The sequence below is a fragment of the Tetrao urogallus genome (assembly GCF_951394365.1).
Source record: "Tetrao urogallus genome assembly, chromosome: 11".
Classification (NCBI taxonomy): domain Eukaryota; kingdom Metazoa; phylum Chordata; class Aves; order Galliformes; family Phasianidae; genus Tetrao; species Tetrao urogallus.
In genome coordinates this window covers 2,313,888-2,339,306 of record NC_136824.1, presented here as the reverse complement: position 1 = coordinate 2,339,306, position 25,419 = coordinate 2,313,888, and the positions used below count along the sequence as shown (strand labels likewise).

At 37.1% G+C, this 25,419-nt stretch overlaps 1 protein-coding gene across 1 annotated transcript in view; it reads right to left on the bottom strand.

Moving 5' to 3' along the window:
* Window positions 1-4,894: 4,894 nt before the first annotated feature.
* Window positions 4,895-25,419, bottom strand: part of DENND4A (DENN domain containing 4A) — a gene marked incomplete at both ends in the record, with an annotated part of 30,057 nt that continues 9,532 nt past the window's right edge. The window contains 23 exons of the mRNA XM_079541075.1: window positions 4,895-5,031; window positions 5,253-5,317; window positions 6,467-6,629; window positions 7,124-7,150; window positions 7,329-7,446; window positions 7,973-8,227; window positions 8,454-8,664; window positions 9,005-9,151; window positions 9,258-9,433; window positions 10,280-10,374; window positions 11,372-11,582; window positions 12,327-13,411; window positions 14,361-14,501; window positions 15,040-15,159; window positions 15,881-16,025; window positions 16,292-16,420; window positions 16,524-16,730; window positions 17,460-17,595; window positions 18,457-18,590; window positions 21,590-21,735; window positions 21,965-22,183; window positions 23,717-23,814; window positions 25,055-25,230. Coding sequence (XP_079397201.1) covers window positions 4,895-5,031; window positions 5,253-5,317; window positions 6,467-6,629; window positions 7,124-7,150; window positions 7,329-7,446; window positions 7,973-8,227; window positions 8,454-8,664; window positions 9,005-9,151; window positions 9,258-9,433; window positions 10,280-10,374; window positions 11,372-11,582; window positions 12,327-13,411; window positions 14,361-14,501; window positions 15,040-15,159; window positions 15,881-16,025; window positions 16,292-16,420; window positions 16,524-16,730; window positions 17,460-17,595; window positions 18,457-18,590; window positions 21,590-21,735; window positions 21,965-22,183; window positions 23,717-23,814; window positions 25,055-25,230 — 4,341 coding nt within the window. The remainder of the gene's footprint in view (window positions 5,032-5,252; window positions 5,318-6,466; window positions 6,630-7,123; window positions 7,151-7,328; window positions 7,447-7,972; window positions 8,228-8,453; window positions 8,665-9,004; window positions 9,152-9,257; window positions 9,434-10,279; window positions 10,375-11,371; window positions 11,583-12,326; window positions 13,412-14,360; window positions 14,502-15,039; window positions 15,160-15,880; window positions 16,026-16,291; window positions 16,421-16,523; window positions 16,731-17,459; window positions 17,596-18,456; window positions 18,591-21,589; window positions 21,736-21,964; window positions 22,184-23,716; window positions 23,815-25,054; window positions 25,231-25,419) is intronic.

The window sequence follows — 25,419 nt, the reverse complement described above, 5'->3', positions numbered from 1 at the left end:
CATCTGGGTGCTCCAACGTGTGTTAAGGCATACATCTAAAAATCACAAGCAGTTCAAGGTAGCTGTTGTTCTGATCAATCAGAGCAACCCAAGTTATATCCCACTTCCTGAGATTAAAGTATCTTTGACATACTTAAAAAAAAAAATAAAACAATCTCAAGTGGTTTGTCTGCTTCTACTGTTGCCGTCTTTCCTTAGGAAAAGAAAAAGACCAGGCACTGAAGGGGCCAGTACCAAATACTGTGCAGCTTCAAGCATTCCTGTAGTGGTATGATACAGATACATTAGGTGTTCAGTGTGGCTGAGCTTATGTTAGTGGAACTGATTTTAAGCATAGAACCTTTATACACATTTTAGTAATACTTTCAGGATCACACAGATTTATGCAATCAACTGCTCAAACTCACTGAGATCAATGATCTTCAGTTGGTGGGAACAGAATCTCACCTTCATGGCTTGCCCTTACAGAACTGTTCTGCTCCAAAGATCTGTATGGACACATTCTCCATCTCAGAAGTGAATTCCCTCAAATTGTATAAAAGCAGTAAGTGCTTCAGAGCACAACAGTTCCTGAGGCTTGTAGCTACTTTGTCATTACTTCCTTCTGCAGAGGTCATTTTCATCCTTTCAGTGAAAGCCACAATAAAGCATCTGATAAGACAACTGAGACTCTACACGTACATCTGAGACAGTGAATACAAAACGTGATGCACACCTGAAGGGGTCCTTCTTGCTGGTCCTCTTAAGACTACTGGAGACATAACACTGAGCCTTTCAAGGAACAAGCAAAGCAGTAAAAGCTATTTCAGCATGCAGATGACAACAGGATTTGAGAGTTGCACAGCAATCCTAAAAGAAGGCATACAGATAGAGTTCAAATTGTGATCTCATGCAGTATCATCAGTAAGCACAACTAATGCTAGCATATTACATGGATTGACATGTAAAGAGAACGAGTGGATCTCCCTTAGAATAGTGCCACTTGTAAAAGCTAAACCAGAAACCAGATATGCTACAAGAGGGAGGTAAAGAAGAGTTGACTCATCTCTGAAGCTTGCACACCACTCTTTCCAGCACTAGCTCTTGCTGTTAGCACTGTCTTCTAGATGGTCACTATGGAAAATGCCACTGACATCAACAATCAACAAACCCGAAATGTTTATTGTTAAAAATGCCTCCTGCAAGCAAAGAATGTAGCTGAGCTGCAGACACTTCTGTCATTCTAATCCAGCTAATAAAACGTTAATGAAAATAACCAGAAAGATTTTAAGATTTTTATTGACTCACTGTAAAACTCTTTTGGATGAGACAAAAAAATTCTGACGTTGTGAACACTGACTTGCATATTTTAAAGGAACTACAAACCGAAGCAAACATACAACATACTGTATTTTTGGTAAATAAAAATTAAACATTACATATTTACAAATCTACAACCATTCATTTAAAAGTGCTGCTTGCAGACTAACAAAGTACCATTTTCAAATTGCAGTGAAATACTATCCAGAAATCCCCTTCTCTATTATTACTACTTGCATCTCCCATTTTGCATATGAAGATTTCATATGCAGGAATTGCCTCTTCCTTGGGGTACAAATTGCTTAATTGGTCAGTGGAAGTCTAATCCACCAGGCTGTAAGTGTGCCAACAGCAAACTACCTCAAAATGGGAACCAGCAGTGTCAGAGGAACAGCACCATTTCTATTCACATTTCACTATTTCATCTCCAATACTTATTCCAGTGGAACCATAAGTAAAGCAAAATACATATTGCACTGCAAATGTAAAACCTTTGTTTAAGGTTCTGACAGAAGCATTATTTTGTACACAAAAGGAGAAAATTCAGTTCATACAAAATTTTAAATTGAAAATATGTCTCAAATATTTATCCATCTTTGCTGTATTGGAAAATATACTCAAATTGCTTTTCTAATAAAGGACAGTGAGATTTGTAAACTGTTTCAATGTTGAACTGTACGAGGCCTAAAAATTATCCACTCATGGCCTACATTTTGAACATCATTATGACATGAATGAGGATAACTTCCCCCTTAGGGTGTAATACTACTCCAGCTACATCTTCTGATAATGTTTCTACAGTGGACTGACTTGCAACAGACTTTATGAAGCAATTCATTCAGTATAATGATTTCACTTGATGGAACACTACACGATATGCTAATTTAAAAGCACACCCAAATAAAGCAATGCTTTGGGAGTGCCACTCTGAAGATGCAAGATTGTTTTAATGACGCACATACAAGTCCTCTTCACGATACAGTATAGACTCTTCTGATAATACTGACAGGACTGCTGACACCTGAATGAAGTGGCAAACTGGTTGGCTTTATAAACCTTAAAGACTGTTGGAAATACTTAAAACTAACCTGGGACTAAAGGGAGGATGTGGGCCAAATTACAAGTGCTGCATCTATCCCTGCGCAGGCGCACGCAGCGTAACGTCCTGTGACACGAGGGGCTGTTAGAGACAAGGCTCAGCTGCTCCTGCCAGACTGAAATAGAAAGTGTGAAGCTTGCTTCATAGCTCAGTACCTCTAACACAAAACAGCAGCTCTGGAAAAAGCACTTGCCTTCCTTCATGGCTTGAAGATCCTACAAAACAGTGGCCGCCCCAAGTGGTGAATGATGTGGGAAACAGAACTGCAAAGAGCTTGGAGCACTACGCTGTACACATCACAAATATGTATGAATCTATATACACTACTTTTACTTGGTAAATACAGTGTAGATACTGTACAGAGCAGAGCATACATGCACACTAACAGGTACTTATGATGAATATGTTATAAAATAATCTGCTATTTTTCACAATAGTTAAGAAGAACGAAGCAGGTACATGTTCACCCTACACTGACAGAGTTTACAGTGTACTTGGGTGAAAGAGTAGCAATGGCTCATGCATGAGGAGTATTTTACAAGTGTGACAGCATGAATGAGAGCTTCACAAACTGTTAAAATAAATTATACATGAAAAATGTTGCTAAGTGTAACATTGCTAGCTCCACATCAGGGTGAGGGAAACTTCAAAACCCAAAACCCTCAGCTACACAGTTAGCAGCAGAATAGACAAGAGGAATTACCCAGTGACAGTTGTATCCAGCAAGATCGCGTTTACATGAAGATGCATCTTGCAATTAGCATCAGCATATACCTGCAGCTCTAAAAACTTTAAATCCTTTATCCTTAGGACAGCATTGTATTACTGTTTTACAGCGGACTGGGAAGAGGTTACAGAGAGCAGTACAGTAGCACTACTTCTCATTTAAGCCTCTAAGAGGCTCACTATTTATTTAGTAAAGTAAATGTGAACTTTAAAGTTCATCTCCTTTCTAGCTACCTAATATTGCTGTTTTACTACGCTTGCAAACTAAAAAGATTTTTCTAAAAAAGATTCTGCTGGTAAGCAGACACATAAAGCCTATAATGTAATGGAACAAGTGAATATTTAGAAGCATTACAAAGGGAACAACCAATAAGAATTGGGGAACCATGAAGACTAAAGAAAATAAGGTGTTTGTTAAAGCCTTGCTTAATTTGTTTAGGGCATTTATAGGATTCAATGGCTCTTTTCCCACCCCCATACAGGACTCCTGATATTATCAACGTAGCCTTTCTAGTTTGGAGAAGTAGTAGCTTTCTAGTGTGGAGCTGCTATGTGACTAAGAGTGAAATGTTTTTTCGAACATTCTCAAACAAGAAAATGCACTTCAAAAGCCATGACTGCACCACAAGGACTGACATAGTGTTGTTCTTCAGAGAGAAACAAAAAAGCTGTTTTGGTGTGAAACAAAGACAAGACATTCAAATTACACTTTACTATTCACAATATGCCTCAATAAGTTACACTCCCTGCATTTTCCCTGTAGCAAGGTTGTTTTACCTACTTCAGAAAAGAGCTTTGGATTAGCATTATGCGCTCACCAGATTTAGTGTGTTTCAAACACATCCACCAAGATGCTGCATTTTTATGAAGAACTTGAATGCTGTCACTTGTTTTGTATAACATCTGTAATGAGGTCACGTAGCAAATGTCAACTGCTGAGATGCACTGACACCTTAAAATCATCTGTTGGACTCTTCAATATGCTACAGACTCTCTATGAAGCAGGGAGTGAGGGAAATGGGAGAGGAAGAGATTCCTACAGAGTGTTTTACAGAGATATATCAGTGTTAGTAGAGCTTTTCACCATACCTTCCTGCTGATTGCTGTGGTAATACATTTTCCACGTGTGCATGAGAGAAATCCTGTATCTAGCATACTGTCTAGGTGAAGGTTTACGTTTTCTACTCTGCTTTAAAGAACAAATCACTCTTCAAAAGTAACTGGACAAGTTACTATAAATAGCAGTGTCCTGCAAAACAAATAAGCAATGTATTGCTTATGCAGCAAGTCCATTTAAAATTCACTCCAGTAATTAAAAAAAATAAAAAAATATCAACTTACTATAAACAATTTAAAATATGTATAATACAACTTTGTATGCTCTTCATAACATCATGAATATTCTATGTAAACAATAAATTCTGAAGAATTTACTTAGCTCACGTTAGTTTCAGTGCATTGTTTCTGCCCACCTGTTTTATATATATATTTTAATAAGGGAAATGTAATATGTTGTCCTAAGTTAGACAATTCTGTTTAGATTCTTCCTTTCTATACACTGATTTGCATAAAGGCTAGGGACAAGGAAATAATATTTGGCCCGTTTCTCACTCTGTCCATTGCCACAATTGTAGACAAGCCCCATTTTTCCAAGGCCTGCTGCTGTGGTACATTCGTACATACATTCTCAAACACTGAAGACTGAGATGTTCCTTTTGACCGAAGTGGTTATTTTACACAGGTATGTCACTGCTTTTCATCTAGGTACATTTAAAGATATGGTTCTCCAAAGATCTTTCTGCATTCCATCACTCCAGTACTTGGTGGCCTATCACAATTATGTGTATTCTTCACTTGATTAGCTGTCAGACGATCATAGGCCATTTTATACTCTCTGTCAAAAGCATCTGCAGAAACAGAAGAACAATCCCTACATATCTTGCTTGGAACCACAATGCAAATATAATGACAATTAATATGTTCATCAGCAGTAAACAACAACAAAAAGGACCTAGTATTTACTGTAGAATGACACGCATCTAAAACTATGTTTTTTGAAGTTGAAATGTACATACATACACTGGTTCATACACTGTCAGTGCTCATATCAGTAAATAATAAGACTTACCTATATCAATGTTATCTCTTCCCAAGGCAACAAGAGAAAGAAACAGTATTTCTCTATACAGGCTCCTGAAATTGTGAAGAAGTTTATTTATATGCTAGTTACAATTAAAAAAGTATTAACTATACTAAGAATAGACTGAATATTTAAAGATTAGAATAATCTAAATTCTAATTCTAATCTAAAGCTTAGAATAGTCTTTAATAATCTTGAACATCACTCCCTTTTATCACCTCCAAAACGTTGTCAGTGTTGACCTTTGGAGAATGCTCTGTACTCCCCAGATATGGGCATTGCTTGGGTAGGTCCTTGATACAACTCCCACCAGAGGAGGGGGTGTTGTAACAGGCCCCAGAGTGACGCACTTCGGCACTCAACATACCAGTGATTCAACCAAAAGAGCACCAGCTTAACAAGTATTCATCTGCCCCTGCTTCTCAATCCTCATTAGTCTTTCCTCTCAAGGGAGGAATACAGTGCTGCAATGTTATCGTGAGCCTTTATTTTACTTCTTTTTCCCTGGATTCATAAAGGAATGAAGCTACGTGACTACATCACACACTTCTCTCCCCACAGCCCACAGGTAGCTTATTCTTGGCCAAATTCTACCATATGTCACAGGTAAGGAGTTTGCTTTTTCATGGTAGCATAGAAACGCAGGAAAGCATACAACCAAATAAACACCTTGGAACAACTCCAGCTATTGAAAAGACTGCCATATCTTTCTATTAAAAAAAATAAATCAGTAAATCCAGGCAAGAAATACAAATTCACAGAGAAATAATTTCCACTGCTATCAGATAAAAGCTTCCTAAATAATAAAAGACTTAACCTATCCTCTCAGTTCTCTTTCTTCTCGAAGTTGAGAACTTAAACACCCTCCGCCCCCAGTAAATGCACTGTTGGAGTAAGTGGAGGTGGCTTTGGTTGCTTCTTTTTTAAACTATAATTAATATAATCTGTAAGTATGTAACATTTAGTGGCAAAATACACATACTTCCAATTTCATCTACCATCATTCAGATGTAAGAGAAGTGGCTGTAGAGCAGAGAAAAAAACTGAGAAGTATTTACCAGACTGAGTAAAAACTTCAGAATACTACTGGAAAACTGAAGCTTTTCTTTAAAAGGAAAAAAAAAACAAACTGAAAATGCTAATATTGCATTAGCCTCACTGCTGTCCTAACTTGCTCCAGAATGGCATGTTTCAACTCTCACCTCTGTCTTTTAATATGTGGCCATTTGTTCAGTCTTTCCAATATTTGGCTCATTGGTCCGTACACATCATTCATCTTAATACTCTTCACCATACTTCTCAAGAGTTCCTGATTAAAAGAGTCATCATCTTTTTGCAACAAATGGACCATTGGATACTTCTGGGCTGAAAAACATTAGAAACACTGTAAGAATAAACATATTTGTGTAGAAAGGTGTTTAAAAATGGTGGGATGCTACAGAACTGTGAAAACATTGGCTGAAGAACTGAAGAACAACAAACATTGACACAAAACAGCAACAACAACAAAAAAAAAAAGCTTATCAAAGAAAACTTAGCAGCTGTGATGGGTTGTGAGGCACATTTCCAGGCATGTGATCCAACAGTGGCAACAAAATTCATTGTAAGCAACTCCAAAAAAAAAAAAAAAAAAAAAAAAGGATGAAATGTCAATGTAAGTTCAGTGCATCACTGAAATACATTCCCTTTATTCTTCCCCTCCCAGTGAAGAAAAAGCCACTTGAGATAATGGTCAATGATTTGAAAGATATGCTGCAGAACTGAACTTGTTCAAGCAGTTTACTGCTAAACACACAACCAGCATCCCTCCCCGAGACATGTCACAGACTCAGAACAGTAACACCAAACTGAACACTCACTCTCAAACAAAAGAGTGCGATTTTGACCTGCAAGACAAGAAGTAGTATCATCAAAAATCAGTCACATATCTTGCATGAACCATCCAGAAATTTTTTTTCAAGACATTCTGAAGTTGCACAAAATGAAAACTGATCTAAAAAGACAACAAAAATACACACTAAAGAAAAGCAAACAAGAAAGACCCCCACAAGAAACAAAGCTTACTCTGAGCATTCCACAGAATATACAGAGGCTGTCTTGGATCTTGATGCAATTTCATGTTATCCCACAGCATCTGAATAAGAACATATTTACTGTCCTCTGACATACAGTTTCTGGGAATCTGAGCAGGAAAATATATACATGAAGATACTTTATTACAAAACAATGACAGAAGACTTTCATATTTAAAACATTTTGAAATCTACAAGCTTTTTTTCTTTAATTAAAACTGCTGTAAAAATCAGGTTAACAGGAAAAGCCAGAACTGAACAGAATGTCAGTGACATACAGCAAGTATTTTGCGCATCCTCCCACACTGCTCAAATCACAGCCCCCTTCTCCTCCCACTGCTTGACTTGCCACAAAACTGCCATAAAACCCATCAGAAAAGTATCTTTTTTGTAACCGAAGATCACAAACTGCAGTGTGATTGGTAAGAACTGAACACTTCATCCCACATGAGTACTGCTGAGTGCAGGTTCTGTAGCTATGCATATTTCCCCTCAGCCAACAAACACTTCACAAACACAGGATCGGGCCCAGTACACCGCAAGGCACGTTCCTGAGAAGTACTTTGATAACTAATGATTTCTTCCTGTGTGGGAAAACAAACATTCCTCACAAATCAATAGTTTCTGATTCCATACCTTTGAATTTTTATTACAGTGCTCAGAAGACAGTATTAATCCTGGTAAGTTGCTAGGCAAGTCCAAGCGCCTGAAGTACCACACCAAATTCCAGAAGACAATAGGATGATGATCTACAAAGTCTGCCACTGTTATTGCATGATCTCCTTCGTTTTCAAGTAAGCTCTCAAGCTCTTTCCATACTACTAGTGGACTGAGGTAAGGAACAGTTATAGGATCAGGGCTAGGTAAGCGCCAGTCTAGGCCCAAGGGATCCTAAGGTAAGAAAGAAAAATGCCATTAATTGGAACGTAACTATCTTGACAGTGTCTTAAGAATACTTTTGTTTTCTAAGAGTTGCAAACATTAGCTTAAGATAAGAAAACCTACTATTTCTGGTAACTTTGGACTGTCAGTTCTGTTTTCTTATTTAATACTCCTACATTTTTGGAATCTATTGCACACTCTATACAACAACATTTAAGGTAGAAAAACTACACACCGTTGGTCCTTGCAAAGTAGCAGGCAGGCTACCAGTAGGAATGATATGGTTGATCATCTGGCTTTCCTTCTCATCTTCCTCCAATGGACCAAAAGTACTGATACTCCTTGCTACAGGGTGACTTGCACATTCTGACCCAGAAGTATTTTGTCTTCTTCCTGAGGGGATCTGGATACTTCTGGCACAAGTATTGTCACTCTGCTTAGAATTGCTAGGGGGAAAAAATAATAATTTTTGTTTTCCTCTGAGTGCTTAAACAAATACTGAAACAAGCAGAAGAGCTAGAAAGCTCATACAACAGAGCTGAGTACATAATTAATCTCACACTGCAAATTCTCCTGTCAGCCACTGTACTCACCCATGCTACAGAGAAAGTTTTACTCCCTTTTGCACTGCTAATAGACACAAATATCCTAAAAGAGTTCATAAAATTCGCAGAATTACAGACACCTACATGAATTTTTATATCACAGATGAAACTGAACACCATGCTGAACCTAAAAGAACCCAAGTAATTTCCATGTAAAAAGACAAAGAACACATGGGTTTACCTATCTGAATGTATGTCCTCTTGAACAGACATTAGAGATGTAGTTAGACCAGCAGTAGCTGCAGTGTTACAGGACTTTCCACTTGGATTTGAATAAAGTGATGGAAACTGTATGTTTTCTGTAGATGGACTGGACTTCAGAAAATAGCTGCAGGGAGAGAAAAAGCATTGTCTAAAAAAGCCAAAAACAAACAAAAACCCCAAGAAACAGAAATGCTGATCATTCAAAACTGAGAAAATTCAAACATTATTACCGTCCAGGTCGTCGAAGATCTCTGATTTCTATGCTTAAAAAAGGCAGAAATAAATTGCCACAGAAAGGACAGGTGGTATTGAGATTTGAATCATCTGCTGTCCAACCCGCCATGATTTCCTCGTCATGAACCAAACAGTCACAAGTTCGGCATCGTGAACAGCTTGAGATAAGGACCTGCATGCAGCAGATGAAGTAAGTTTGGAGAATGTGGAATTCTGTTACAAAGCACTTAAAACAGAACTATTGCCCAAATCCTTGCTCTTGGATAAATACTGCTCATTACTTGCATACAAGCCACAGATTCCCTCGCTTCAGGTTGGAATAGTTGGGTTTAAGTGTATGTATTTCAGAACAATTATTAGCTAAAATCCAAGCTGTAACAGCTGGAAGTTGGTATGGTAAATGACTGAAATTAAAGCTGAATAAAGTATGACGTGCAGAAAGAAATTTGGACGGATTGGTTCAACTGTAACAAATAGCTAAGGTATATTTATTTAATGGATGTAGTTCCGAATCCCAGTCTAAGTGGGTTAGTTGGCTCTTTTATGGCTTCTGAGAATAAGTCAGACTGGGTAACTAACTTAGTCAATATTTTTATTAACAATGCGTTACCTGGAGTGACTGCCAGTACAATAGAAAAAAGAAAAGTGAAAGTGACTGGTCATTAACCCACATCCACTGAAATGAAAAGCAAACAAATTTGTAATAGTAAAGAGTAAAATTATCTTTCTCCAATCTCCGGTGAGAAATAGCCAGTTATCTACTCTGCATTTCTAAATGCACGGAGCTATTTAAGGCTTGTTATTTTCCACTTTTTATATATAGCTGGGCAAGGGATTTACATGCCTAGGCCTCAATGGTATCCAGTTCTCAAACTCTTGAGAGTTGAAATCTACTCTGTCACAGAAATACTTATCTTTCAGTGAGGGTTAGTTTTAAGATTTGAACTTTAATGGAGATTTAGATAGCATTTATATTTAAAGACATGTGCCTTTACTGTAATGATAAATCCTCCCGTACCTCCATAGCGTAGTTCTGAAACACACTGGTACTACTGGTACTACAAGAAGATATCAACTCAGATTTGTCAGGTAAAGGAAACTTGGAAAGAGAACCTAGTAAAAAAATAAAAATAAAAACACACAAAGTATTAATTTTTCCAGAATATGCAATTTTAGTGAACTGTTTTTCTGGTCAAACAATACTGCAGTTGCAAAACATGTGATGGAAGCAGCAAGTCAGATATGCTCAGAGAGAAAAATGCAAAGCCGGAGCATAAGGCTGCCATCTGCCCAGCACCAACACCAGTGAAAATGCAAACTACCAACAGAGGATTTCCATACACTCAATTTTCTTCTTTTACAGTTGGTAGCTTGGCAACAAGGTTTACAGATTAAGTAATTCATATCCACCCTTTCTGTTTGGATAGAAAAATGAAGAAGAGCAAGAGGTGCTTCTTGTGATTGCACATCTCCCTGAGTCTCCTTTTTGCCTCACTAAATGAGACAGGCTCCCCTCTGCCTCAGGACATTCCAAAATCCTGTCTATCACAGCAACCTCTGCTGCACCTCTCCAGTTTCCTCACATGACACAGAGCAGGGAGCTAAATCTGGACATGACTTTGTAGGAGATAAGTAGAGGAATTTAAGCAGCCCGTCTTTTCATCTTGATTATGCTTAAAACTACTTTACAGAGACATTACTACAGAAATGGATGTAAGTTTACCAATTCTACATTGCAGAAAAAATACATTTGAATTCTCTCTGATGATCAGCCTTGATGACTTCTAGAAAACGTGATGATTACAAGAACAGTGAAGGGGCTGAAAGATCTAGTTTGCACAGCTGCAGCACCAAGATTCTTACTCAGGGCCAGGATGTCACTCTGCAAGTTATTCTACAGGAAACACCCCAGACAAGGTTCCACAGTAAAAACATCTACAGCTATGGATATGCATACATGAGTAAGAGCTCCCAAGTTGAAAGAGAAAAGTATACTTTTCCACATAAAGGATTAATATCTAAGATGATCCCTAACTAAAAATTACAAAAGAGCTTCTAAAACTGGAATATGTTCAGATGAATAAATGCAATGCAAAGAGCTGTCTCTTACCACACTGGTCAAATTGCTTTGATGAACCATCGTGAGAAGCTGAGCTTTCCAGGCTTGTCCTGCTGAGGCCAATTCCCTTAATTTCTGATGCAGTATTCTCCTGAGGAGAAGCGCTTTCGAAGTCATTGCAGACATCCTCATCAGTTAATGAAGTAGATTCTGAGTCCAGAGCTCCAAGCGATGAAACACTTGCGCGGTCTGAATTTTGGTCCTGAGACAAGAACACAAATTCCATTGAGAAGAGGAAAGGAAAACAAAAGTATTTCTGAAAATAAGTGTCAACTTATTTGCATCAAAGTCAAGGCGTGAATTTATCTCTTCAGAAAGTCATTCAGTTCAGATCTGTATTCAGAACCAACATGAAATAAGGTGCTACATGAGAAGTCTTTTGTGAAGATTCTTCTAACAAAAAAACCTAATTGAAAACTTAAATATTTTAATCCTACAATATTTTCTTATTTGTGTCATAAAAAGTTACTAGCAGTTGCAGGAACAGGTCTATGATGTCATGTATACAATTTAATTATTCTCAGATTAGTTTTAATCCCATCAAGAGAACAGCAAACTGCATCTGTTTTCATTCCCAAAATAAGGGAATGAAATGACTTTTGGTTTGAGTTGGTAGCAGCAAGGATTATTCTAACCAAATGACATAAGTGCAAAACTAGCCTTCAACCACTTCAGTAATTACTTAAGGAATAAACAAAAATTAAAATCCATTGATGCTTTCTGTAGAATAACTGTTTGAATCAGTACAACAATATTAGGGCACTGGCAATTTCAACATAATTAAAACAACTTAATGCATTTACCAGGGTGTATGTCATTTGAACTGCAGATTCACCACATAGGATTCCGGGATTAAAGACTCACAAAAGTTTTTCATTTCTTTAAATGAAATTCATTTTCTATTCTGCACAAAACCGAAAACAAGGAGCAATGACAAAAAATTTACCTTTGAGGATGCAGCATACATTGCAAATTTCGAGTACCACTTGCTAGCCTTCTCTGCAACCCCCTTTCCAGCAGAAAACATGCTGCTTTTTAGAACATCAAACTTCGGTGTTAACAGCGTGTCCAAGTTGAACGATGGGGAAGACACAAGTGGAAGTGCACCAGTTGCCTCCTGCTCCTTTGCTGGACTGTGTGGGGAATAAGCTGGTGAGGACCAAAGCCTGTCCCTTGATCTTTCTTCAGCTTTTGAGTGATAACTCTTGGATTTGATAAGACTTGTTGGCCTTGGTGAGTTTGGGGGAAGGCTGGACCTCCTACAAGCTTGGATTATTGTTGGGCTCTTTTTATTAGCGTTTCTGTCATCAAAGGGTTTCTGCAACTCAATGCTTGGGGCACGACTTGACAAAGGGCTGCTCATGTTGTTCATATACATGACTATTTCTTCAGCTAAATCTCGCCGTGCAGATGGAGTTGAAGCACTTCTATCATCATCCTCTTCTTCATCTTCTTTCTGCTGTTCTGTCTCAGCAACCAGCAGGGACAGGGGATCAAATCCTGTTTCAACATCTGTCTTTTCAACTGGCTTTACTGGAAAGCTGCTCTTTCTTTGCAGTCTTCTAGATTTTTCATTGGAAGTCTTCACTGTTGTAGACGTTTCAGGCTCAGCATCCAAGTCTTCCAGATCAAAGATAACTGGAGACTCTGTTTTATCTGTAAAACTGCAGTCAAAAGCTGCATCTTCATCACTAGATTCTTTCTCCAGACTTTCTCTCTTAGATCCTAAAGAATTTGTTCTGATATTAAGAGTTTTTGGCCTTATGCTTTTCTGTAACGCACTGGATAGGATTTTGGCATCAGCTCCTAGTTTTTCAACCATTTCCCCAGGGTTTGCTTCCTGATTTATTCTATTGATGAGTCCCACTAAGCCATCTCCACTCAGGTTACGGTTCCTGCTCTCCCAGGGAATCTCCCTTACGTCAGGTTCTGCTGCACTTTTATGTCTCTTTCTTAGGGATTTACTTTTTATAACTTCTGCTTCATTGGCATCTTCAAAAGGTGATGTAAACAGCAATCCTACAGAGCTCTCTGGAAAACAGATGAACAAAGCACTTTATTTCCTCCTATACAAGAAAACTAAACATTACTAAAGAATGCAAATTTGCTTCATTTTTCAAGCAGGTTACAATATTAAGAGATGGGATTCATCGTGTACTGTGGTGGTGATTGAAAAGCAGAGTTCACCAGGGTTATGACTTTTAAAATGCATTAAGTTAAAAAAGAAAAAATCATCTCACTATTGCTTTTCCATCAAAGGGAAAGATGACAAAACACATTTAAAGGGAGACAAACAATATAGCTCAAGCATACTTAGAGAGGCACCATCAAGAAAAGTCTCAGATATATTTAAGCTCATTTCTGGAGAAGTACACTGTTATTAAGAGGTCTGAAAGCTACTAACAGCAAAGGTATCTAGTAAATGACAAAAATGAAACACTTTCTAACCTGATGTATTACAGATAGAACCAACAACAGGAATTATTGTCAAAGAAATCTGTTGTTTTGGCAGGACAAACAGCCTCTGTTTATACAACAGCTACAGTATTTCAAGTTCAAATGACAGTATTACAGTAAACATATTTGACGTTACTACAGACTTGAAAAGTTTCTTTCAACTATACTGCACAGGAACATCTTTCACATTCTGAACCAATTCAGTAGTTGCTACAGGTTGTAAGAAAAAAAAGCAGTAAAAACAAACAGCAGAGTCCTGTTTTCGTAAGCAGACGTTAGTCAAAGCAAAAAGGGCAAACAAGAAATCTGGGAATACAAACTACTCGGACATCTCCCTGAAAAAGCACACGCACACTCTAACCTGAACTCACTTCCATGAACTGCACCACCCACTGCCTTTACACCAATGAAGAAGTGAAAGTTATGTGGACTAAAAACCTCAGAGATGCTGTATACCAGTCTCGTTGAAAATGAATAAGTAGAAACAAGCCTATAGAAGAATCCAAATTTCTTTCCCACTTACCAGTGCTAGCTTCTGGTACTGTGCTGTCAATGGTGCCATTGAGCCGCACTATGCTGGAAGTGGCTTTGTCATCATCAGAGTGAAGATAATTGAGTTTAGGCAGGCAGTCACCACTCCCTTTTGCGCTTTCCACTTCAGACACTGTGTGCAGAAAAGAACAGAGATCTTTCAAATCAAAGCAACTTAATTTAAAACTCAAGTTTCCAATACCTATTAGACACTTTATGGCAGATTAAATGGCAGCTTGTTGTATATGTCCCATAACACATACACTGACATCTACTTGGGTGGAGACATAATGTAGACATGATCTCACGGACCTGCCATTCACTTCTTAAGTGAAAGAAAACAGACTGGTAAAAGATGCTTTCCTACAGATTATGCCTATAAAGCAATTTTAATTTTTTGAAACAAAAACATTATGCTGTAATTATCATTAGCCTCTTCTATTACCATTATCACTTATTGAAACAGAGAAGGGAAAATACTAACTTTAGAAGTAAAACCATCAGACACTCAGAAAACTACGTTTAAATAAAAGAACTCCCGGGGTAGGCATAAATCAGCATTTTCAAATACATTCAATGTAAAACAATCAACTGCTCCACTTAGCTTGGCTGAAATCCCCATTTATCCACTATAAACTTGTTATTCAACTCTGCATTCATAAGGTACGTACAAGAACTGGAATCACTCTCTCTCTTGTCCTCTTTTTGTTCTTGTATATCTTGAAGACAAGTTTTCCCTTGCCTGATTTCATCTTTGAATGACGTGTTGCTGCCCAAGTCTGGAAGTCCTCCTGCCACAACAATGCCAGAATAAAGATGATTATATTATTAAAAAGCTTGACATTGTTAAACAGAATAAATTGAATATCCAAAGTAATTCAAAGGCCTTTTATCAAGTACATTCCAATTAACAGCGAACATTTTACCACCAAAAAAAGAAAAGTGATTGAATTACTTTTACTGTATAAACACTGAAACGATGTTCAACACAATGAAATTAAAGGGGTAATTTGCAACATTTCTTTGAAGTTCCACATTAATTCTATTGCAGCAGCTCATCATTAATTCTATTGCCTTGTTTCTTCGCTTAAAATGTCACATCCTTTCAAAGAACTGGGAGAAATCTAAACGTGGTTTCATTTTAGAGTACAGTGTTTTTTCAAAATTAATGCATGTAGTTCTCATAGTTTTATTCTAGCAAGTGAAGAAAAATAAAGATTGCAGAAGCAACCACAACTGTAGTCACAAAATAAGGTCAAAATAAAAATAACCCTCTACAAATATTCAAGCAACTAACTGATAGTTCCTAGACAACACTGACCCAAGCATTAATAATCCAACTGAATGTCTTCAACAATTAAATCCATTTCAGACTAATATAGCAATTCCTGTTCCAGGTTGTCCTATAGCACAAGCACCAAAATAAAGCAAATGAACCAAGATGGGAAGAATGTTTCTGAAGTGTTTTTCCTACCAGTGAGGATATAAAAGAAAAGCATGAGAATACTGTACCAGGAAGAGCAGTATGTGATGAGCTTGCCGGCAGTTTTTTCAATGCTCTTTTGAACTGCGCTATTCCTAAAACAACGTTTCTTATCTTCATCCATAGGAAATAGCCACCCCGATTGCTTGAAGGCCACGTGCTCTCTAAAACTGCCTATTTTGGGAATAACCAAGTCAAATAAAGCCATCTTAAGGAACAGCCAATTGTGAATCATTGACTTCATTTCAAACTGGGTTACATCGGCAGTTATGAAGTAGACTTCTAAACCCACACAGGCAAAATTAACAATTATTCTGTCTTTAACTTCTTCTAGTTATGAGAAATACATCTCAACTGAAGTTTATTTTGTTTGCTTCTATTTGTCTGGATAAAAAAGCATTCCTCTCTCCCCCTCCCTCCCCCCTCTCAAAAATACTTACCTTATTGTAATAGCCATAAGTAATGGCATTAGGGTCAACACCAGCTTTCTGCATTTCAAAAAGCACTCTCACTGCTAGCACCGGCTGACCATACTGTCCACACAGCTGCATAAGAACTCGGTAGCAAACCTGAAAATACACATATTTAGTGTTATACTTCTGTAGTCAAAACCATACTCCATTCATTAAAACTAGGGGCTATTTCTAAAATTGTGAGGTTGACTTATTTTACCTCATCAGGTGGATCTATTTTTTTGGTATGCATTTTTTGCAGAACGTCATACGCAGTTCTCAGGGCCCTGACTTTTGAATGGCACACTTTCACATAGGCAGGAAGGCAGATAAACCAAAGACCATAGCAGTGACGTAACAAACACCTGGACCACATCTGTGGTATGGATGAGTACTTCTTGGCAATTTTATGCGCAGATTTAATTTCCTGTAAAGAATCAAAACAATTATTTCTGTAATTAAAATACACAAATCTACATGCTAAAACCAAACACTAGTCACTACAATGCTAGCACGAACAACATCTTCAATAATGCAGAAAAGGAGAGTATACTGAGGGACCCCAACCACACTTGCTGTGCAATACTCCCCTCCTAAGTCATAAGTTTCTTATCAGATACGAGAAGGTTAGAGACTGCCATGAAGTTCTGGACACTGAGAAACAAACAAGAAGTGGATGTGGAATATCATCGTTCATGGTTGTGAAGAGCGGTATAAGGAACACTGAAAGTATAGAAACAGCACAGCAAGTGATGATCTGTGCCCAGGAGCCCTATACAATATGGTGTATGCCAGAACAATAACCACAAGTAAGCATACCCAGAAAGTCCCTGCTAGCATAGCTGCCCTATTAGCGAAGAATCATGGAACCATTAAGGTTGGAAAGACCACTAAGATCATCTAGTCCAACCATCAACCCATGCCTGTGACCACTGCAGACTACGGCCCTCAGTGCCACACCACCTTTTCTTGAACATCTCCAAGGATGGTGACTTCCCCACCTCCTGGGCAGCCTGTGCCAACCTCACTACTCTTGCTGAATAGCCAGTTAGGCTGCAGATTTTTCCAGTCAGTCTTCACAGCCAAGTAAAAAAACCAAAGGCTGTCACCTGACACTTTCTAAAGTAGCTCACACTGTACAAATACCTGCAAGTACCTGTTTAGTTCTTCTGAACATCGGCGATGGGCTGTTGGGACTACTGGCTTTTGAGGACAGTTTGTTATTTGGTATTGTGAGAAGTCCTTCTGGCCGTTCAAACAAATCTAGTTTTAATACTGGAAACCCATTATAGCTGTAAAAAGAAACATCATTTAACTCATGCAAGGCAGTTCCAAAGTAAACACACACTACGTGACAGCAAAAGAAATGAACTACACGGTTGCACTAGAAGCTACATAGGAAAAAGAAAATACAGAAGTAAAACTTCAAAAGACACTCTTGACAAAGTGGTTTATTAAACCATCCACGTGATTTCATGAGCATAGGCACAGAAAAAAATAACAGTCTCAACATGTTGTATCAGTGTAAGCAACTAAAATTGTTAACTATATTTGTTTTAATAGCATTTTCTTTAATTAATGCCAAATGTATTAGTATGGATTCCAGTTACTGCAAAAATCTGTGGCTCTGTCCCTAGTGAGCATCATATGACAGACTGATATTGTTTATATTGATTTTTATAGAACTATCTGGGAGATTAAATTAGATTAGAAATGTTTTTCTGAATAAATGAAGAAACCAATACACAAACTCATCTGAAGTAATTACTAAGTTACTAACACCAATTTTCAGCGATTCTCTGAGATGCACTCTTTCAAAACAATACCTGTAGACTATCATTATCAGCAGTAGCAGTAGGTGGACAGACTGAGTTTATTAATTTCCACTTTAATTTTTACAATTGTCAATAGCTAGGACAACGTAATATGAACATAGAGCTTCATCAGGTGTTTCTGTTTCTGTGCATCCCACATGAACACACACAGTCACTCAAACTTGAAAAGAGCTGGCACATAAGGCATTTCACATGTCTTTAAGCAAAGTAAGAATGAACAAGCAAATTCTGTACTTCACAGCTATAAGGTAGAAGCTAACAATAAAAAGGAAGTTACGAGACGTTATAAGCTAGTATCCCACTGTGTCCTTAAGTCACCTGTATTGCAGAGGGTGCTCTTCGCCGTTTGGCAGATGAGGTATCTCAGGTGGTGTTATGAAAACTGTATGTTCACTCTTGTATGAGTCATCCAGCTCTATAAGCCGTGTTTCCCCAGTTTTGTCCATATCTACCTGGAAAAGTTATATGGAGGATTTGTGAGTATTAGGCTAACTTCTGCCATTACAGCAGTGCAATGCAAAGTCAGCATCAAAGGACTGCACTCAAGTAGTAAGGATGCCTTGTGAAATTATACTAAGAATAGTAAGTATTACAGCTGTCAACTTCAGTATCTTTTAGGTGCTGCTGTTTCTGCTGGTGGGACGAGACATATCCCCCACCAAAGAGTTGACACAAGAACTATTTACTTCCTGGAGTACTTAACATGTTTTTTATTGCAGTGTTGACAGCCCCAGTGTTCACCCCGAATATCATCCCAATTTATGTTTACAGTTATTATTTAAATGGCTAAATGAAAGTCAAATTACAACCAAGTGATATTTAAAGGAAATGAATAAGCAGCCAGTGGAACTCAAAGATGAACATTCTTCATCCCTTAGCAGTTTAGCAACAGAAGATTCATGGTTAAGGAAAAAAAAAAAAAAAAAAAAAAAAAAAGATCTACAGTTCTCTCTCCACCTTCTCTGCAGAGGTAGAAATATCAGACAGTTTCAGTACAATTTTAAATATTTAAATTTTGATAAACATACAAAGAGGTGCTTCTTAATTACACATTTTACTGCATGAGACAGATGGAAAGTATTAGCAAATCTAATCAGCCAAGTAACAAGAACATATGGCTCATGAAAAGTAGGAATAAATGAAATCTCACTTGGCAATCCTTCTAAAGATGTAAAAATCGAAAGTTCCAGCAGTGAAATACAATGAAGTCAGTAGCTTAAGTATATACTGAATTGAAATCATTTGAGTTCATAGAGAAATAAAAATTTGTAAGTCCACGCCTCTCAGCAGACACAACAAGTAATTAGGAACCTCCTGTTACTTTCTATAGGATAAACTAACACGTGTAACAGATGACTCTTCAGCTTAAAATATTCTTACAAGAGAACTTACACAAGGCCTAGATAATATTTTACAGGTAACTAATTTCATGGTACATAAGATTTGTCTCAACTCAGTGGTTTATAACTACCCATGAAGTATCCTACCATAATTCAATCCATGACATCATTCTCAAGAATAACTTCTCAAATAATGGTTCACATAGAGAAAGGCATTAACATGTAGGTAAATATTCACTTGACCATAATCATTCAATCTGACCATCAAGATGGAGCATCACTGCTAAATGTGTAACTCTTAAGGTCTTTTTCTCTACTGTAAGCACAGTATCAGAAATGAAAGACAAAAGAATCAGGAAAGAAGATGAAACTAATGTATTGTTGTTCAACCAGCTCTCACATGGAAGCCCCTTTCCTCATGTTAATGAAGAGCTGGTTTCACAAGCAAATTCTAAAACCATTGGAAATCCTCCATACAGTATTTTCACCGCATCAAACACAGCACTGGCGTAGAACTAGGTGTCCCCTTAATAAATCAGAGAACTCCTCACTGACAGAAATAGAAATTGGAGAAGTGTGTTATGTAAGATTTATTCTCACAGCACTGTCATGAGCATTTCTCATACTGGAAAGAAGCTGTCCACAGCATCAACTAGCAAAACAACTGGCATTAGAACAGATGAGTCTCTGCTTCAGCTGTGCAAACACCTACTTCACCTTCTTCTAAAAGGGTGAAAGCTCCACCATATTAGTTGCTAGCTTGACAGTGGCATCATCAACCTAAGCACTACTCTTTCAGACAACCTATTTGAATTTCAAGGCAATAATAACTTGTTGCTGGTGTCCTAGCCCAACTTCCTCACAACTATTCCACAAAATGAAACAACAATCCAACACTTTATTCATTTTGAAAAAAAGTCCTATGTAACGTCAGTCAGAGACAACCAGTAACACAATGAAAACTAAGCTAATGCAGCAAGCATTGCACACTGAAAGGTTTTTACCCGAACCTCAGGTTAATCAGAGTGAACATTACATAAGCGTTAGAATTTCAATTTATAACCTCATGCTTTAGAGCTGAAGAATACTTTTGAGAGCTATTACTAATAAAATACTGAAACTAAAGTATATCAAGAGTACTAGATAGTATTATACCATTCTTTTACATTCAGCTCAAACTTAAACTTAACCACATTCAGGTTTGTTTTTCAAATGCAAACTCATTTTAGCTCTTTTGCACTTTATTTCCTGAGAGATAACCACCTTTGGTATTAATTCTGTGGAACAAACAGCAGGTGACCTACTTGCAGGAAATCCTAGACAACATTTGCATTACCTAAACATCAGTGTCCCAGAATAGAATGCTTTGTACACACAGCCAGTAAGGAAACAAGTAGGTGTGGAATTTCTTATTGTAGTCATAACGATTTATTTCATGTAACAATAGAAACAAACAGAAATGAAATCATAGGTTTCAGTTCTTCTGAAAACAGATGTTATTGTTTTTAAGAATGTTCAAGTGGAATCAAAACAGTTTTGCAGATCCTCTTTGGAAATACGGTGAATTTTCAGAAGTTAACATACTTAGTAGAACATTTTTTTCCTCATAGTACTCAACTCTATACTAATGTAGACCTATAAGCACTTCTATTCATAATAATTAAAATATGACTGTCTGGTAGCAGCTACTGTCCTATTCATTAATGCCAATCCCAAACTACTGCATAAATATACATTCTAAAAAAATAGATGTTCACAATCTTATCTACAGAATATAATTCTCCAATTAAGAACCCTGAAGTTGCTACTCAGCAGTGAGAATACTGCCATTCTTAGGACGGGTCTGAATTTCAAAGCTAACAAACGTGAAACTTAGCAGAGCTGATTTGTTCTAACAATATCATGTTTAGACTTCAAAGAATTTTAAACGAAGCCCAACAAAAGCAAAATGGAAGGTTCCAGTATCTAGGGTAGAGAAAGGAAGTAAAAGGAAGTAGGCAGAAATAAGTTTGTACTTCAGATACCTTCTACCATGAAATATGTCAGACAACATAAACAAAAGCAGAACTTAAAAATCCCACACAACTACATGCATATGAAGATGTGCTTACTTTATCTACGCAGTCATCAAAAAATGCAAGGCTTGCATCCTTATCACTGACAAAAGAACACTCTTCAATGAAACGAATAAACATTTGAGTTTTGGTCATCAACGTATAAAACTTCTGATGTGAGCGATCTCTGCTTTTGAGGAAACCTGCAGAACAAAATCTGAAGATGTAAGAATGCCTAAAACAAAGCAGCCTTCACCACAGATCAGTATATATTCTACCAAGGTGCAACAACTTTCTTGTATTCTCTGCCACTATCACACAGTTTGTTCCACACCATCATTCTACCATCATTCAAAATACTAACATTGAAAGTGTTCTTATTTGAGTAAGTAATTTAAGTAATATACATAAAACAGGCCTATGATTCTTTACCTTGTAGTTCAAAGAGAGAACTTGCATCTGTGGCTGTTTCAGAGGGTGCCTCTGTTATCGGCCTCAGATAAGATCTATAACCCTTTAGTATTGAGGCCATGAAACAAAGAAATGCTTCTTGGATCTCCAAATCTAACAGGTGTAATTTCTTCCCAGAATTAAAATCATAGTCATTCATTGCTAACTCCATTAATGCATCTTCTCTCGGTCTTTGTTGCGCTGTGAACAACAGAAACATTACAACATTTTGTACCAATTTTTTGCAGTGTTGACAAAAAGTAAAATCTCTTTGTTTTACTAGATTCCCTTTCTACTATTAAGGTTATTAAAGTCAATATGCAGCAATGGATTCAGCTTGACCTCACACAAACTAAGGATCTCTGGATAATACTAAAAGGAAGATAAATTTCCCTTCTCAGTACATTAGTTACTACAGCAACAGAGGAAACCAGTATAGACAGAGCTTAAAAAAGCCTCAAATCTGCTTATACAAACATAAAAAAATTAGGCAAGAGATGCTTAAATAAACATATTTTAAGGACAAAACCATATGGGGCGTGCACATTGTTTTACACAGCCTTTCATCTCAAAGCGTTCCTGAAATGCAGGCTGCATGTGTTAGATACTTCTATAAACAAAATTGCCACTCAGGTGAGAACTGCAGCCATCAAAACCACAACACAATGCTATAACATGGACATAAACAGAAAGCAGGCATTTCTCAGGCATTTCTGTAGTATATCCAGCAAAAATCTCCATTCTTTAAGAGATACTTGTCACCATTTTTAAAGCTACCAGAACTCTAGCTAAGGCTTCAATTCTACACACAGGCAATCCCACAGTATTTAAGTAACTCAATCTGTAGCTAGAAATAGAGTGCATTGATCTTTAATTCTCTAGATTACAGAGAACTTAAGTTTTATATGTTCTTTTTCTAAAAAGAACTTAATAGTAAGGTATGTCAAAGCTTTGAAGCAACAGAAGATTGGCATAATCTATCAGTAATGCACTTTTTTTGGTCCAGCACAGAAAAGTACATTTCTGTTCCAACACAGTCTATGCAGGACACAATGAAAGACCAGTGGCTGCAACAGACACTTGATTTTGCAATTGCCATGCATTATTGTTCTGAAGGCTCTCCTAGCATCTCTGGAAAGAACTTGTAAGACGACAGATACGGCAGAGTGCTGACGGAACGCATTCTCACTGCACAAAGCCTTCTAGCTGTGATGCTCTGGCACATCTTATTTCTATCCTAAAATTTCAGGTACTTTCTCTCCTAAGTCCATCATACTCAGACACCCTCACAACTAAACTTGCAGCTACAAAAAAATCATAGAAAATGTTTTCAGTTGTTTTCTTAAAGACTGGAAAACACAGTAAAGACAATAAAATTATTTACAAGAATAAAGCCAAACAGCATCAAGAAGTACTATGAAAATTACCTTAACTGTCAAAATGACCCTCTTTGCTCTACTATTCCCTCCTTCTAACAATTTTGCTTTTTTTTTTTTTTTCCTTTCTCTTTAGCAAAGAGTGACACCAATGCAAAGACATATCTATTGAGCACCAGCATTTCAAGAGCTCCTATGGGTGTTCCAATCTCTGGACCAAAAGCTCTATCAGAATAATATTTTTATACAACGATTACGTTTAGTACAATGGTACGACTTAAGAACACATTTAACCAGCTCTTTATCTGTTGACATGGCCCATTTTATCCAATATCCATCTTATTCTGTACTTTCTCACCTGCCAGTTGCTGATACAAGTTATTTAAAGTGTTCATCAGATTTTTGCAAGGTTTCTTCGGCAAGATCTTCCATGCAATAGCTTTCTTATCTCCAGTTCTGGAAAAATAGGAGGATGTGTGAGTATACACTGCAAATATGCATGTCTATAGGGCTATACTCAGAGGATTTTTTTACCTCATCAGAGCATGTGAGAGCACACATAATTCGCTCAATTGAAATAGTACTGAGGAAGACTGAAAATGAACCAATAAAGTCAAACATGATTTACAACGACAAGAATCCAACCAACGTCCCATATTTCAGCATCATCATTACGGAGCCACACTTTTCAGCACTGAAATCACTCCACTCAGAGCTCATTGCAGATGGATTTATAGAATTAAGCACCTGCGTTCACACAAGCAGCCACTACATGCTATGTTCTAAGCTGTAGCTACCTAACTATGTCATTATCACTATGGATAACATAACATTTCTTTGTCTACAGAGGGCACCAGAAGCCTCCAGACCCTCTCTCAATCAAGGCTGCATAAACTATAAGCAAGTTTGACTTTTTCCTGTAAAACAAGTTAATTCTGTTGTACACCATGAAAACAAGGAAAAAGTTAAAAGTAAAACAAAATTAAAAATTTGTAATAAGAAATTAGTTTTTCCATTAATGAATATGCAAGTAAATGGAAAAACAACACAAAAAATGTTCCTTTTAACCAAAAACTAATAAAAAGAAAATAAAATTACTGTAGTCCAGTTTGAATTTGTTCCCAAAAAATACAGAGTATAACTGTGCTCTACACCGTTCTGAAAGAGAAATATAATTCATTTATTTTCATTTGTTAATGATGGAATGATTTTCAAGTCTTAAGACTCTCTCATTCATGTAATTTTACATTTCTAATTCTCAGTATAAAGTTCTCATGTTTCATGCTCGTATGGAGCATAATTTTGTTATTATTTTCAAGTAGATGCCAATCCAAGGTGTTAGAATTGAACACTAAGAAAGCTGCTCAGGAAAAACAAAGATGATTATTGTCCTTAGGGAACCAATAAAACAAAGCTCAATATGGTTAATTTAGGAGATGCAATAACACGCTCAGTAACATTTTAATATAACCAAGTAGGAGGCAATAACACTGTATGAGGATTTTACCTCCACGTTGAACACAGAATAGCCATCATTTCTAGCACTCTCACTCTAGAAAGATGATTAGAAAGTTCACAGGTTTAAAGCAAACAAAGAACCACATGAGTTTTGGAAAAAAAAAAAAAAAAAAAGCCAGTTTTGTCTTTCAAAAGGAGTACAAGAAAGTCAATGTGAAAGTGATTAATAAATACTTACTGAGAAATGGTATTGGTATCTAGGTCAACACAGCTAACATCTGGTGGAGGGTCATAGAGATCAAAGTATCTGGAATCAATTCCCACTATGAATGGGCATGGTGCACTTAATACATCTGCCAGTGCCAGCGGACAGAGAGGAATATATGGGCAAGGCCAGTGGAAAGGAAATATCATCTTTGAAAAGATCAGAGAGAAAAAATGTAGGTTAAACATGTATAATAGTCTGTGGAAGTATAAAACAACTTGACTAATTGCCACTTCAACACTAATTCCTACACTTTTGATGTAGAAGGTAATAGAGCATTACGACTGTAATTATAGAAGCATTTTATTAAATAGAGAATGCTCATCTTTCTGAAGTTT